This window comes from Salmo trutta, chromosome 13 (assembly GCF_901001165.1).
Source record: "Salmo trutta chromosome 13, fSalTru1.1, whole genome shotgun sequence".
In the NCBI taxonomy this organism is placed as follows: domain Eukaryota; kingdom Metazoa; phylum Chordata; class Actinopteri; order Salmoniformes; family Salmonidae; genus Salmo; species Salmo trutta.
In genome coordinates this window covers 17942575-17958547 of record NC_042969.1, presented here as the reverse complement: position 1 = coordinate 17958547, position 15973 = coordinate 17942575, and the positions used below count along the sequence as shown (strand labels likewise).

At 49.1% G+C, this 15973-nt stretch overlaps 1 protein-coding gene across 1 annotated transcript; it reads left to right on the top strand.

Moving 5' to 3' along the window:
- Positions 1-12041: 12041 nt before the first annotated feature.
- Positions 12042-14019, top strand: smim32 (small integral membrane protein 32). The gene is made up of 2 exons (XM_029771255.1): positions 12042-13027; positions 13286-14019. Exon 2 carries the CDS (start codon positions 13312-13314, stop codon positions 13654-13656), a length of 345 nt encoding a protein of 114 aa, XP_029627115.1. The 5' UTR covers positions 12042-13027; positions 13286-13311; the 3' UTR covers positions 13657-14019.
- Positions 14020-15973: the final 1954 nt, after the last annotated feature.

Here is a 15973-nt window from a genome sequence, read left to right as displayed (position 1 = left end):
AATATTGATTTGCACCCTTTTGCCCTCAGAACAGCCTCAATTCATCGGGGGATGGACTCTACAAGGTGTGGAAAGCGTTCCACAGGGATGCTGGCCCATGGTTTCCAACCTCATTAGTGTTCTCTTTTCCTCTCTCTCTCTCCTCCCTCCCTCCTCTCTCTCCTCCCTCCCTCCTCTCTCTCCCTCCCTCCCTCCCTCCCCCCTTCCTTCCTTCCTTCCTTCTGTCCGTCCTTCCTTCCTTCCTTCCTCCTCCTCCATCCCTCCCTCCCTCCATCCATCTCTTTCTCCTGTCTCCCTCCCTCTCTGCCTCCCTTCTCTCTCTCCCTCCCACCCTTTTCTTCTATCCCTCCCTCCCTCCCTCCCGCGCTCTCGCTCCCTCCTTTCTTTCCTTTCTCCCTCCTCCTCTCTCTTTCCTCTCTCCACCTCTATCTCCTCTCTCCCTCCCTCTTCTCTCTTTCCATCCATCCATCCCTCCCTCCCTCCCTCCCTCCCTCCCTCACCTCTCTCCCTCACTCTTGCTCCCTCCTCCTCTCTTTCCTCCCTCCCACCTCCTCCCTCCCTCCTCCCTTCTCTCTTCTCTCTCTTCTCTCTCCCTCCCTCCTCCTCTCTCCTTCCCTCTTTCCCTCTCTCTCTCCTTCCATCTCTCACTCCTTTCTCCCTCCCTCCTCATCTCTCCCTCCCTCCTCTCTCCCTCCATCTTCATCTCTCTCCTATCTCCCTCCTTCCTCCTCTCTCTCCCTCCTCCTCTCTCTTTCCTCTCTCCACCTCTATCTCCTCTCTCCCTCCCTCTTCTCTCTTTCCATCCATCCATCCCTCCCTCCCTCCCTCCCTCCCTCCTCCTCTCTCTCACCTCTCTCCCTCACTCTTGCTCCCTCCTCCTCTCTTTCCTCCCTCCCACCTCCTCCCTCCTCCCTCCTCCTCTCTCCTTCCCTCTTTCCCTCGCTCTCTCCTTCCATCTCTCACTCCTTTCTCCCTCCCTCCTCATCTCTCCCTCCCTCCTCTCTCCCTCCATCTTCATCTCTCTCCTATCTCCCTCCTTCCTCCTCTCTCTCCCTCCCTCCTCTCTCTCTCCTCTCTCCCTCCCTCTCTCCCTCCTCTCTCTCCTCTCTCCCTCTCTCTTTCCCTCTCTCCCTCCCTCCATCTCTCACTCTACTCTCTCCCTCCCTACCCCTCCCTCCTCCTCTCTTTCCTCTCTCCCTCCTCCTCTCTCTTTCCTCTCTCCACCTCTCTTTATCTCCTCACTCCCTCCCTCCTTTCTCTCTCCCTCTTTCCATCTCTCTCTCCCTCCATCTCTCACTCTTCTCTCTCTCTCCCTCCCACCTCCTCTCTCCCTCTACTCTCTCTCTTCTCTCTCCCACCCTCCTCCTCTCTCCTTCCCTCTTTCCCTCCCTCTCTCCTTCCACCTCTCACTCCTCTCTCCCTCCCTCCTCTCTCCCTCATCTTCATCTCTCTCCTATCTCCCTCCTTCCTCCTCTCTCTCCCTCTCTCCTCCTCTCTCCCTTGCTCCTTCTCTCTCTCTCTCCTCTCTCCCTCTCTCCTCTCTCCCTCCCTCCTCCTCTCTCTCTCCTCTCTCCCTCCCTCCTCCTCTCTCTCCTCTCTCCCTCCCTCCCTATCCCTCCCTCCTCCTCTCTATCCTCTCTCCTTCCCTCCACCTCTCTCTCGTCTCTCTCCCTCCCTTCTCTCTCTCTCCTCTCTCCATCCCTCCTCCTCTCTTCTTCCTGCTTTCTCTCTCTCTCTCCCTCTACCTCACTCTCCAATCTCGATCCCGCCCTCTCTCCCTCATCCTCTCTCTCCTCTCTCCCCTCCCTCCTTCTCTCCTTCCTCTATCTCTCCCTCATCCTCATCTATCCCTCCCACCTCCTCTCTCCCTCCCTCCTCCTCTCTACTTATATCCCTCCCTCCTCCTCTCTCCCTCCCTCCTCCTCTCTACTTATATCCCTCCCTCCTCCTCTCTCCCTCCCTCCTCCTCTCTACTTATATCCCTCCCTCCTCCTCTCTCCCTCCCTCTTCCTCTCTAATTATATCCCTCCCTCCTCCTCTCTACCTCCCTCCTTCTCTTTCCCTCCTCTTCTCTCAGGTCTTTGTTTCATTGTCTCTGTCTGGTGTGTGTGCGTGCGTGCATAAATGTGTGTGTGTGGCGACCCTGGAAGCAGTTCAGCAGCATGTAATTAGCTGTGTGCTTATCTCTTCTCTTCTTAACCAACCAGTGATCCAGCCTAAACCACCCTGTAATCAACAACAGGGACAGAGCAGACACTCAGCTCTGTTTTTCATCTGCTACTGGTTTGGCTGTGTTCATTAAAGACCGGCCTTGCGGTGTGGTGAGGTGCATGCTAACGAGGTAGCTCTGGTCCGGGGCGCCTCTCACGGCTCACTGGAGCGATCACCTAAACCTCCCCCCATCCCCCATCTCCGTCCCTGACACCGGCTTCTGATATTACGCAGCAGTTTTAGGAAGCCAAAATGGCAGCTGAGCAAAACATCTTACAAGCAAGTGGATCCTTGTTGTGATGATTTCACGCTGTAAACAAACGTGTCCCTGGCTAGTGTTGATGTTAGCAAGTTAATTGAAAAGGTTAGGGCAAGGAGAGCTGATCCGAGATCAGCTCTTATGGGAGATGGCTTCCATCTCTTATGGCATGAAGGAACCAAAAATAAAAAGACATCTGGGTGAATCCAGTGTACAATCCACTCTGCTTATGACATGCTGTATACTGTATATATGAACCAATGTGGTTAAATGCTGTGGAACAGAAACATTCCTATGCGTTCAAGAATAAATCAACTTTTAGAACCAAATAGTCTGGAGTGGATGGGATTACCATACGAGCACTGTGGGAAAAAAATCAATCAATTCATAATTGGCAATAAAATAAATAAATAAATTATTTTAAAAGTATTTCAAAGAAACAGAAAGGTCTAGTTGTTTCAAGTTAGTGAAGTCACAGAGTGTGTTCATTTTGAGATGTGTTAGTAGATTGCTGTGGAAGTGAATGGATCTGGCTCTACCACAGACAAACATCCCACAGTATCTCATGTTTCTGGGAGGATAATCAAGTGACTAACTGTACAGAGCCCCAGCCAGCCAAGGCCGGTGATGTACATTGAGGGAATATCCAAATATCCAGAGTAAGTTCCAGCCAGGTTAAAGAGGAGGTGGAAGGAAGAAAGGAGGTTAAAGATAAACATGGAGAGGAGGAGTCATTTGCATACTGAAACCGTTGTTTGTATGTAACTTGGCTGCAGTCAAGCGAGAATCATCAGAGAAGAAAATGAGGCATTGTAACGTGGTTGAAGGCTACAGGTCTATGTTCTCCCTGCTATCAGACTAGTCAATCAAAATCAGTTTCCGGATATTCCGGACAGAGCAAGACAACAAGAGCATCCATCTTTCAATGGACTTAAGCAATCAATTAAACAATGTTCAGTGTGCTAATCAATTCAAATGAAAGAAATGACGAAGGCTTTCTTGTGTTACCTTGATAACTGAACTGAATAGGGTAATCTGTGAGTCAGCATTTTATCAGGGCTAAATGTGTGTCCCTGTTATCAGAGCAGCTGTTCTGTCTGTGTCTGTATCCGGCTGTTCTTCGTTTTGGGTCTGGTCTGTGTGCTCTAGACTGGTAACAGGGACACTCAGTGCTGATGGCTGTTATCTGCATTAGGGTTGGAGGGACTGAGGGCTTTGTGTACACAACACAGAGAGACACCTGATCATGCACACATTGAGTCCCCCAGACAGGCAGCTCTGTCCCTGGTCTGTCTGTTCTGTCCCTAGCCTGTCTGCTCTGTCCCTGGTCTGTCTGTTCTGTCCCTAGCCTGTCTGCTCTGTTACTAGCCTGTCTGCTCTGTTACTAGCCTGTCTGCTCTGTTCCTAGCCTGTCTGCTCTGTTCCTAGCCTGTCTGCTCTGTTCCTAGCCTGTCTGCTCTGTTCCTAGCCTGTCTGTTCTGTTCCTAGCCTGTCTGCTCTGTTCCTAGCCTGTCTGCTCTGTTCCTAGCCTGTCTGCTCTGTCCCTAGCCTGTCTGTTCTGTTCCTAGCCTGTCTGTTCTGTTCCTAGCCTGTCTGCTCTGTTCCTAGCCTGTCTGCTCTGTTCCTAGCCTGTCTGCTCTGTTCCTAGCCTGTCTGCTCTGTTACTAGCCTGTCTGCTCTGTCCCTAGCCTGTCTGCTCTGTTCCTAGCCTGTCTGCTCTGTTCCTAGCCTGTCTGCTCTGTTCCTAGCCTGTCTGCTCTGTTCCTAGCCTGTCTGTTCTGTTCCTAGCCTGTCTGCTCTGTTCCTAGCCTGTCTGCTCTGTTCCTAGCCTGTCTGCTCTGTTCCTAGCCTGTCTGCTCTGTTCCTAGCCTGTCTGCTCTGTTCCTAGCCTGTCTGCTCTGTCCCTAGCCTGTCTGCTCTGTTCCTAGCCTGTCTGCTCTGTTCCTAGCCTGTCTGCTCTGTTACTAGCCTATCTGCTCTGTCCCTAGCCTGTCTGCTCTGTCCCTAGCCTGTCTGCTCTGTCCCTAGCCTGTCTGCTCTGTTCCTAGCCTGTCTGCTCTGTTCCTAGCCTGTCTGCTCTGTTCCTAGCCTGTCTGCTCTGTTCCTAGCCTGTCTGCTCTGTTCCCTAGCCTGTCTGCTCTGTTCCTAGCCTGTCTGCTCTGTTCCTGCTCTGTCCTAGCCTGTCTGCGCTGTTCCTAGCCTGTCTGCTCTGTTCCTAGCCTGTCTGCTCTGTTCCTAGCCTGTCTGCTCTGTTCCTAGCCTGTCTGCTCTGTTCCTAGCCTGTCTGCTCTGTTCCCTAGCCTGTCTGCTCTGTTCCTAGCCTGTCTGCTCTGTTCCTAGCCTGTCTGCTCTGTTCCTAGCCTGTCTGCTCTGTTCCTAGCCTGTCTGCTCTGTTCCTAGCCTGTCTGCTCTGTTCCTAGCCTGTCTGCTCTGTTCCTAGCCTGTCTGCTCTGTTCCTAGCCTGTCTGCTCTGTTCCTAGCCTGTCTGCTCTGTTCCTAGCCTGTCTGCTCTGTTCCTAGCCTGTCTGCTCTGTTCCTAGCCTGTCTGCTCTGTTCCTAGCCTGTCTGCTCTGTTCCTAGCCTGTCTGCTCTGTTTCCTAGCCTGTCTGCTCTGTCCTAGCCTGTCTGCTCTGTTCCTAGCCTGTCTGCTCTGTTCCTAGCCTGTCTGCTCTGTTCCTAGCCTGTCTGCTCTGTTCCTAGCCTGTCTGCTCTGTTCCTAGCCTGTCTGCTCTGTTCCTAGCCTGTCTGCTCTGTTCCTAGCCTGTCTGCTCTGTTCCTAGCCTGTCTGCTCTGTTCCTAGCCTGTCTGCTCTGTTCCTAGCCTGTCTGCTCTGTTCCTAGCCTGTCTGCTCTGTTCCTAGCCTGTCTGCTCTGTTACTAGCCTGTCTGCTCTGTCCTAGCCTGTCGCTCTGTTCCTAGCCTGTCTGCTCTGTTCCTAGCCTGTCTGCTCTGTTCCTAGCCTGTCTGCTCTGTTCCTAGCCTGTCTGCTCTGTTCCTAGCCTGTCTGCTCTGTTCCTAGCCTGTCTGCTCTGTTCCTAGCCTGTCTGCTCTGTTCCTAGCCTGTCTGCTCTGTTCCTAGCCTGTCTGCTCTGTTCCTAGCCTGTCTGCTCTGTTCCTAGCCTGTCTGCTCTGTTCCTAGCCTGTCTGCTGTCTGCTGTTCCTAGCCTGTCTGCTCTGTTCCTAGCCTGTCTGCTCTGTTCCTAGCCTGTCTGCTCTGTTCCTAGCCTGTCTGCTCTGTTCCTAGCCTGTCTGCTCTGTTCCTAGCCTGTCTGCTCTGTTCCTAGCCTGTCTGCTCTGTTCCTAGCCTGTCTGCTCTGTTCCTAGCCTGTCTGCTCTGTTCCTAGCCTGTCTGCTCTGTTCCTAGCCTGGTTGTTCTGTTCCTAGCCTGGCTGTTCTGTTCCTAGGATGTCTGTTCTGTTCCTAGCCTGTCTGCTCTGTTCCTAGGATGTCTGCTCTGTTCCTAGCCTGTCTGCTCTGTTCCTAGTCTGTCTGCTCTGTCCCTAGCCTGTCTGCTCTGTTCCTAGCCTGTCTGCTCTGTTCCTAGCCTGTCGGTTCTGTCTCTAGTCTGTCTGTTCTGTCCCCAGCCTGTCTGCTCTGTTCCTAGCCTGTCTGCTCTGTTCCTAGCCTGTCTGCTCTGTTCCTAGCCTGTTTGTTCTGTTCCTAACCTGTCTGCTCTGTTCCTAACCTGTCTGCTCTGTTCCTAGCCTGTCTGCTCTGTTCCTAGCCTGTTTGTTCTGTTCCTAACCTGTCTGCTCTGTTCCTAACCTGTCTGCTCTGTTCCTAGCCTGTCTGCTCTATTCCTAGCCTGTCTGCTCTGTCCCTAGCCTCTCTGCTCTGTTCCTAGCCTCTCTGCTCTGTCCCTAGCCTGTCTGCTCTGTTCCTAGCCTGTCTGCTCTGTTCCTAGCCTGTCTGCTCTGTCCCTAGCCTGTCTGCTCTGTTCCTAGCCTGTCTGCTCTGTTCCTAGCCTGTCTACTCTGTTCCTAGCCTGTCTGCTCTGTCCCTAGCCTGTCTGCTCTGTTCCTAGCCTGTCTGCTCTGTTCCTAGCCTGTCTGCTCTGTTCCTAACCTGTCTGCTCTGTTCCTAGCCTGTCTGCTCTGTTCCTAGCCTGTCTGCTCTGTTCCTAGCCTGTCTGCTCTGTCCCTAGCCTGTCTGCTCTGTTCCTAACCTGTCTGCTCTGTTCCTAACCTGTCTGCTCTATTCCTAGCCTCTCTGCTCTGTTCCTAGCCTGTCTGCTCTGTCCCTAGCCTGTCTGCTCTGTCCCTAGCCTCTCTGCTCTGTTCCTAGCCTGTCTGCTCTGTTCCTAGCCTGTCTGCTCTGTCCCTAGCCTGTCTGCTCTGTCCCTAGCCTGTCTGCTCTGTTCCTAGCCTGTCTGTTCTGTTCCTAGCCTGTCTGCTCTGTTCCTAGCCTGTCTGCTCTGTCCCTAGCCTGTCTGCTCTGTTCCTAGCCTGTCTGCTCTGTTCCTAGCCTGGCTGTTCTGTTCCTAGCCTGTCTGCTCTGTTCCTAGCCTGTCTGCTCTGTTCCTAGCCTGTCTGCTCTGTCCCTAGCCTGTCTGCTCTGTTCCTAGCCTGTCTGCTCTGTTCCTAGCCTGTCTGCTCTGTTCCTAGCCTGTCTGCTCTGTCCCTAGCCTGTCTGCTCTGTTCCTAGCCTGTCTGCTCTGTTCCTAGCCTGGCTGTTCTGTTCCTAGCCTGTCTGCTCTGTTCCTAGCCTGTCTGCTCTGTTCCTAGCCTGTCTGCTCTGTCCCCAGCCTGTTTTCTCTGTTCCTTGCCTGTCTGCTCTGTTCCTAGCCTGTCTGCTCTGTTCCTAGCCTGTCTGCTCTGTCCCTAGCCTGTCTGCTCTGTTCCTAGCCTCTCTGCTCTGTTCCTAGCCTGTCTGCTCTGTCCCTAGCCTGTCTGCTCTGTTCCTAGCCTGTCTGCTCTGTTCCTAGCCTGTCTGCTCTGTTCCTAGCCTGTCTACTCTGTCCCTAGCCTGTTTTCTCTGTTCCTTGCCTGTCTGCTCTATTCCTAGCCTGTCTGCTCTGTCCCTAGCCTGTCTGCTCTGTCCCTAGCCTCTCTGCTCTGTTCCTAGCCTGTCTGCTCTGTCCCTAGCCTGTCTGCTCTGTTCCTAGCCTGTCTGCTCTGTCCCTAGCCTGTCTGCTCTGTTCCTAGCCTGTCTGCTCTGTTCCTAGCCTGTCTGCTCTGTTACTAGCCTATCTGCTCTGTCCCTAGCCTGTCTGCTCTGTCCCTAGCCTGTCTGCTCTGTCCCTAGCCTGTCTGCTCTGTTCCTAGCCTGTCTGCTCTGTTCCTAGCCTGTCTGCTCTGTTCCTAGCCTGTCTGCTCTGTTCCTAGCCTGTCTGCTCTGTCCCTAGCCTGTCTGCTCTGTCCCTAGCCTGTCTGCTCTGTTCCTAGCCTGTCTGCTCTGTTCCTAGCCTGTCTGCTCTGTTCCTAGCCTGGCTGTTCTGTTCCTAGGATGTCTGCTCTGTTCCTAGCCTGTCTGCTCTGTTCCTAGCCTGGCTGTTCTGTTCCTAGCCTGTCTGCTCTGTTCCTAGCCTGTCTGCTCTGTTCCTAGCCTGTCTGCTCTGTCCCCAGCCTGTCTGCTCTGTTCCTAGCCTGTCTGCTCTGTCACTAGCCTGTCTGCTCTGTCCCCAGCCTGTCTGCTCTGTCCCCAGCCTGTCTGCTCTGTTCCTAGCCTGTCTGCTCTGTTCCTAGCCTGTCTGCTCTGTTCCTAGCCTGTCTGCTCTGTTCCTAGCCTGTCTGCTCTGTTACTAGCCTGTCTGCTCTGTTCCTAGCCTGTCTGCTCTGTTCCTAGCCTGTCTGCTCTGTTACTAGCCTGTCTGCTCTGTTCCTAGCCTGTCTGCTCTGTTCCTAGCCTGTCTGCTCTGTTACTAGCCTCTCTGCCCTGTCCATGGCCTGTCTGCCCTGTCCCTGGCCTGTCTGCCCTGTCCATGGCCTGTCTGCCCTGTCCCTAGCCTGTCTGCCCTGTCCATGGCCTGTCTGCCCTGTCCCTGGCCTATTTCTCCTGTCCCTAGCCTGTCTGCCCTGTCCATGGCCTGTCTGCCCTGTCCATGGCCTGTCTGCCCTGTCCCTAGCCTGTCTGCCCTGTCCATGGCCTGTCTGCCCTGTCCCTAGCCTGTCTGCCCTGTCCATGGCCTGTCTGCCCTGTCCCTGGCCTATTTCTCCTGTCCCTAGCCTGTCTGCCCTGTCCATGGCCTGTCTGCCCTGTCCCTGGCCTATTTCTCCTGTCCCTGGCCTATTTCTCCTGTCCCTGGCCAGTGGGAGAGGAATGGGGCTATGAAAACACCTTCCTCTCACCTATATTACATGGCTGAAGTGAATCTGGGAGAAATCCTGCATTGCGCCCTCCCATGATGTAATACCCATCCTATTATAGAACCATACAGAAACAGACACAAACACAGACAAATCTTTCAGACATATCCTCTGGCTCCAGTGACCTTATTTATTTTAGATTTATTTTGAATTAAAAACATTTTGATATTTAGGTTGAGATCACACAGTTTACATTTAGGAGAAGTGTAGCTAACTCTAAAACACTAAATCCTGTTTGTGTGGGAGTATGTTACAGTATGTGAGGCAAGTAAAACTTGTGAAAACATTGGATGAGGCATATAAGGGAAGATATCACAAAGAGCCACAAAGTCTCCCTTCCTCCAAAACACTGCATGGCACGGGCCCAGCGCCCCAGTGAGCGGCGCCCGGCGGGGGGAGGGGTGGGTGCTTGTGTGTGCTGTGTACGTAATCCCTGTCGCCTCTCTCTCAGGCAACCCGCTGGGCAGGTTATGTCTCTTTTCTCTCTCTCTCTCTCTCTCGCTCTCTCTCTCTCTCTCTCTCTGTCCCCCTCAGTCTCTCTGTCTCTCTCCCTCTGTCCCCCTCAGTCTCTCTGTCTCTCTCTCTCCCTCTGTCCCCCTCAGTCTCTGTCTCTCTCTCTCCCTCTATCCTCCTCAGTCTCTCTGTCTCTCTCTCTCTCCCTCTGTCCCCCTCAGTCTCTCTGTCTCTCTCTCTCTCCCTCTGTCCCCCTCAGTCTCTCTGTCTCTCTCTCCCTCTATCCCCTTCAGTCTTTCTCTATCCTCTTTCTCTTTCTCTCGCTCCCTCTCTCTTTTTCTTTCATCTCTCTCTTTCTGTGTTCTCTCTTTCTCTCTCCTTCCCTTTCTCCCTCCCTCCCTCCCTCTCTCTCTCTTAGGAATGTCTAAGGAACTTCTCTGTTCCCTTGTAAATTATTTTACAAGACAAAGACCCAAGACATGATCCCTTGCTGCTCCATAAATTGTTGTTAGTCTTTCTCGCTTTCTGTCATTCTTGAATGTATGTGTTAATAAGAAAGAGACAAACAAAGAGAGAGAGAGAATGAGAGAGGCGAAGACAGAGATAAATAAAATGTGTGTGTGTCGGAGAGAGAGAGAGAGAGCGAGAGAGAGAGAGAGAGAGAGCGTCCCTAATAAAGCCTACTACAGTACAGCTGGAAGACAAGTGTTCATCATCCAAATTTAATTTTCATGGTGATGAGCAGAACTGGGTAACAAACACAATTAGCTATGGAGAAAGGCATCTTTGAACACCTGTGTCAGTATGTACTATATATATTTGTCTCCTGGTTGACCCTCTCTGTCAGAATAGGTTGCCCCGCTCTGTAGGCAAGCTGCTTGTTAACCTCGTGTCAGGAGACTGGACTGGAATTTGGCAAACACGGGTGAGATTGTCACCAAGCGGAATGTAAAGAGATCGAGTTGGACAGCGGAGCACTGGAAAAGTGGGCCATTCTTATTGGGTGCTGAGTTGGAGGAAGAGGGGGGGGGGGGGAGTGTAGGGAGAAAAGTAGGCCCAGGGCATAAAGCTATTACTATCTCCTTACCCGTCACAATTACTGAGATGTTTTCCCTTCCATATGTAAACATGGCTTGAGGCTATACTTGTGTTCATCTGTCACAAGGAGATTTAGCCAAGCACTGGGTTCTGAAGTCTCTTTTAACATTTTATATAAGTTAGTGTGTGGTTACATAACAAGGTGATGACGTTTCACATAGTCGTCTAGAGGTCATTTAAGATGCAATGGTCTTTATATACTACAATGTTACATTATTACATCATACTCTACCACGTCTTTGTCTTCTCACTGATCAGTAGGAGGCGGATCTAGGATGCCATTCCACGTCTACCTTCCATGTAGCTGAAGATGACTGTATCAGGGACAGCAGAGAAGGAAAGGAAGCTATTGAAGTCCCTATGGAGAGTAAAGTGTTGTGATCTTGTATAGATTCAGATGTATTACGTTGTTATGATATTAAATGATAAAATAATAATAAGACATACTCTATATTGCACATGAAATCACACTCCTGTTCTGCAATGGTGAATGTTCTTTAATCTTTCCTCGCTTGGCAGGTGTGTGTGTGTGTGTGTGTGTGTGTGTGTGTGTGTGTGTGTGTGTGTGTGTGTGTGTGTGTGTGTGTGTGTGTGTGTGTGTGTGTGTGTGTGTGTGTGTGTGTGTGTGTGTGTCTCAGTGGACCATGTCAGTCTGTTGCTCTGTTGCGACCACGACAGGTTCTCATGAAAATGAACCAGCCAGCCAACCTTTTAAGGTTGTGCTGTTTTAATAATATCCAACCCAAATACCCACTGCAATAATGCTGGATTCAAATGGTCACCTTCACTTGAATATCTCTGACAAATGTCATCGTTGTGGTTTCTATACAGGGGCTGTGCTGTATTCATGCCTATTCTGTGATATCCTTCAATCTGACAGCAGGTGAGTGGGATTTCCATAGTGACAGTCAAGCAGAGGGGAGAGAGAGAGAGAGAGAGAGAGAGAGAGAGAGAGAGAGAGAGAGAGAGAGAGAGAGAGACAGAAGCATTCATTTACAGGGTTGGTGCTGGAGGCTGTCACTTATCAGAGAGAATGGTTGATCTCTGCAGCCAAACACAATAATATAATATTGGTATCATTTAGCAGCTGCGTGACACTGAGCTTGGCACGCAAGGCTATTATGATAATGTAGCAAATGTTTTTACATACTGCATTCCATTTGCACTTTGGGAATTCATATACCATGTATAAACCCACTGACTTTTGGCAAGAAGCTTTAAGATCTGTGGGTTAATATATCTGGGTGCCTGTACATACCTCCATCTATTATGATCCATAAAGCCTCACCATCTCCAACTGTCCATTCCATCCCAGGAATAGAATAACCCTCGCATCTCCACAGCCCCACTCTCTATATGGCTACCAAGGACATGGCCTTACTTCGTCATCAGTCTCACTGTCATAGTACTCATCCACTCTCTCTGACAAAAACAAACTTTCCTGCTCTACCAGAAGAATGTACTTGCATCATATGTATTTTCAGGAGAGGGGTTGGATGTGCAAGTTTACACATGAGGCTTAAGATAAATGCATTCAGATTTCAGCCTCCTTGCATGTCTGGTTGGGGGCTGTTCCTTTAATTGCCCCCCTCCCCACCTCCCCAAGCTCAGCTCAGCTCTCTCTCTCTCTCTCTCTCTCTCTCTGTTTTAATTAGCCTGAGAGATTCCGCCCTGCCCTAACAATTGTTTCACTCACTTTCTCTCAAATGAAGAAAGACCTGTTGGGAGAAAAACGAGAGAAGGTGAGGGTGAGGGAGACAAGGCGTCACATGACACGCTTGACTTTAACACATCCCTGTCCGATGACATCTCCTCACCAACCCCGCGCGCATAGGAAGCCCATCAGGCGCGCTCCCTCTCTCCCCTCTCGGTAATCTATCTATCCTCTCCCCACAACACACAAACCGAAGCAGGGAGGAAGCTGTATACGACATTGAGAGAGAGAGAGAAAGAGCTCTATCGGGAGCTGGTGAAGAATATTTATGTCTTCTATATATTTTCTCTCTCCTATCATTCTCTTCGGGTCTGGGTCGATATTCCCGTCAGGGGATCGTTTTGAGTTGAAGGCACTCAAAACCGAGATGTATCGACCTTTCCTGGATATAAGAACGTGAGTGGAGCGCGAGAAGGAACCGGGAGTGAACCGGTGTGCCCCTTGCCTACCCTTTCTCTGCCCGCGTTCCAACCAAGACATTACAGCGCGCTACGGAGCCACTTGGACCAACCTTAGAAACTTTACCAATTATACCAAGTAGCCATTCAATTTGCATAGTGGGCGACATTGTCACTTACAGTCCAGATAGGCTACTCTGGTGTTTACGGTAATAACTCTCAATGAAGAAATCAGAGGATTCAAATTGTTAATGATATCAGAAGAATTCCGTCCTCATAATCTCATCGCTACGGCGGGAGAAGCACCTGCATGGCGGTTTAGGCCTACATCACCGGTAACGAGACTAGACAACCTATGGTGATTTTGAGTGACTTAGACATACATGGATATGCGAAATTCAGTTCTGCGGCTTAAGAACAGGCGGCATATGGTCTGTTAGCGCGGCGGATTTAGTGCCAAAACAACACCGCCTCTCCAGAGCGCGTCCTCCTTGGGAGAGAGTGGACAGAGTAAACAAAGCCTGAGGAATGCGGGCTCTGTTTCCCTGGATCTCCATCTCACCTGCGGGGACTACGCGGAACACACCAAAGTAAGTATTTGATTTGATTTGAGTAAGTAACGGATTCGTATGAGGTAGGCTATTATGGATAGAGACACTCAGTTCCTTTGCAGTGTTGACACACCACGTCTTTCCATGTGCGTCATTATTTTACACAGGGGTATGTAGCCCAATTGTGTTCTTATGGTCGTTTGTGAACTGTTTAAATACATGTGCATGATTGATCGTTATATAGCCTATCAATACATTGATCTGGGATTAGAAAGTGCTGTTTTACTCCCTTCCCAGTTGAACGTTGACCGGGTGGACGGCCGATGACGCGAGCGGTCATGTTGAGACAAATCCTGCTGAATTCAACCAAGGCACTAGACTTCGACCTAGGGATGGCCCTCCAAACGCACGAGACCGTGTCCGTTAACGCATCTCACGGATCGGTGAACATGGCGGCGCTGCTCAGGCCCACGGGCAGCAGGGGCGGGATGCGGGAGGACGGGGAGCTGAACAAACCGGACCTGGCCACCTACTTGATAATCTGTCTGTTGCTGTTTCTGCTCGTGCTGCTCATCGTTTTCTTCATCAACTGTCAGCTGAGGAACTCTTTCTTCGCCTCCATGCCCTACGATCGGTCTCTCAGAGAGGCCCGGACCTCCTACAAGTAGAACCCGATACCAACTCAGCTGGTAACGTCTGTAGGATTAGGTAACGTGTGTTATGAATGTGTTCATGGAGGGATGTGTTATATTGACTATGCATAGTCCAGACGCTGTGCGTAACCGTTACGTGTTCATTTGGCACAATGAGATAGAGACCTATTACGCTCCCTGTTCCAAACTGGACTAAATGTCATTACGTGTAGGTCTATATAATGGTGTATGTTTTTTGTTTGTTTTTGTATATAAAACATTTTATATTATAGCACTGTAATGCGCTCTTATCTAGATCTATTGTGTAATTCTGAGCTTAAAGTTTCATTCTTTGTATTGTGTAAAACTATGATTAAATATATTATATTTGTCCATCTAGTTCAATATGGGTATATGAAAATCGTAGGGTGATGATGATGATGATGATGATGGGATGACACGGATTGATATATGAATATCCAAGACAAGAGGTTCCATGAATGCAATCCCTGTTTATTACGCGCTTTCATTTATTTTTGAATTAAGCCGACACTCACAATTTACTAGTGTAATTGCTCGCAGAACAAATGGTTTACGCTGATAGTCAATTTGGCGATTTATATCTATCCTTTTATCCAGAGGCCTCGCTGTCTACGCCGACTCCACTCAAATATGTTGTTCCAAAATACCTTTGATGGAGAATGAGATACATATCTCCATATCCACTAGATGCTAAGACAGTTTTGTCACCACAGAGGAGTAGCCTGTGTGTTTGGGGGGGGGGGGGGGGGCAGGTTTACGAATTCCTCAGCCAGCCTAGATAAAGACATTTTCATGGATTTGAGCACATGGGTGGGATTATTATTTGATGGAAATTGCTGTGAGTTTTGAAGTGAAAATAACAGTCGACTACGCATCAATTGGAGGCCTGCCCTTCCTGGATTTGGATCTACGGAGTCGGCACATTCTGAAGGAAAGATAAAGACATACTGTGGAAAGATAGACCACAGCTAATACTGCCTATACTCTAACGTAGCACCATACTCAGTGGTGTAAAGTACTTAAGTAAAAATACTTTAAAGTACTACTTAAGTGGTGTTTTGTGGTATCTGTACTTTATTTTAGTATTTATATTTTTGACAACTTTTACTTCACTACATTCCTAAAGTATGAATGCTTAGGAGGACAGAAAATGGTCCAATTCAAGCACTTATCAAGAGAACATCCCTGGTCATCTCTACTACCTCTGATCTGGCGGACTCACTAAACACAAATGCTTTGTTTCTGAATGATGTCTGAGGGTTGGAATGTGCCCCTGGCTATCCGCAAATAAAAAAACACGAACAATTGTGCCAACTGGTTTGCTTAACCATATAAGGAATTTGAAATTATTTATACCTTTACTTTTGATGCTAAAGTACATTTTTGCAATGACATTTACTTTTGATACTTAAGTATTTTTAAAACCAAATACTTTAAAACTTCTACTCAAGTAGTATTTTACTTGGTGACTTTCACTTTTACTTGAGTCATTTTCTAATAAGGTATCTTTACTTTTACTCAAGTAAAAAACAGTTGGGTACTTTTTCCACCACTTCCAATACTTCTAGTCGAGTTTACTGCTGAGTCATTGAGACTTGTTGTGCTCAGAATCATGATCATTTGATTTGTTTTAGACAGGGGTGAAACTTTCTTGACACTTGAATGAGGCCAACCGTTGACATAAAACGAGCCTGCTGTTCGTGTTTTAACCACTAGGCGGGAGCCTAAGACGGTCATTAGTCTTACCTTGAACTCCAAGGAAAATTTGAAACAATTATGAAATCGTAAATCAAATTTAAGCTAATGAGGAAACATAGTATTTCCATATCACAGTGAACTGCAGAGGTGGATTCGTTCTATTGTTGTGTCTGTTTGTGTTTTTAAGACATAGGCTGAGTAAAATACCTTTTTCAACTCCATATGTTGGGATCATTAAAATGATCGACTATGCACCACACCCCAAACACATTCTAACGGGATTTTGTCATAGTGAATCTGGAGCTGAGCTGGAACGACTAAAATGTGACACCAAAAATATAGCTGGAGGGGGATTCGGAAATTATAGGCTACTTTATTCAAAGCTACATTTCAACCAATTTAAATGTAGCCTTCAACTTTTCTATTTATATTAAGTATGATTTGATTCATTTGTTTTGCATCCTTATACTTCACATGTGATTTTTGTTCACATTCATCAAATTTACAAGAATGACTTGAGGGCCCTTCTACCTGTCCATCTACTGCAGTGATTCCCAAACATTTTATAGTCCCAGCTGCCTACCCCCTCTAGCACCAGGGTCAGCCACTCTGA

Bases quoted from the DNA above. Each gene is read 5' to 3' on its own strand.
- smim32 (XM_029771255.1), top strand. From the start codon at position 13,312: ATGACGCGAGCGGTCATGTTGAGACAAATCCTGCTGAATTCAACCAAG.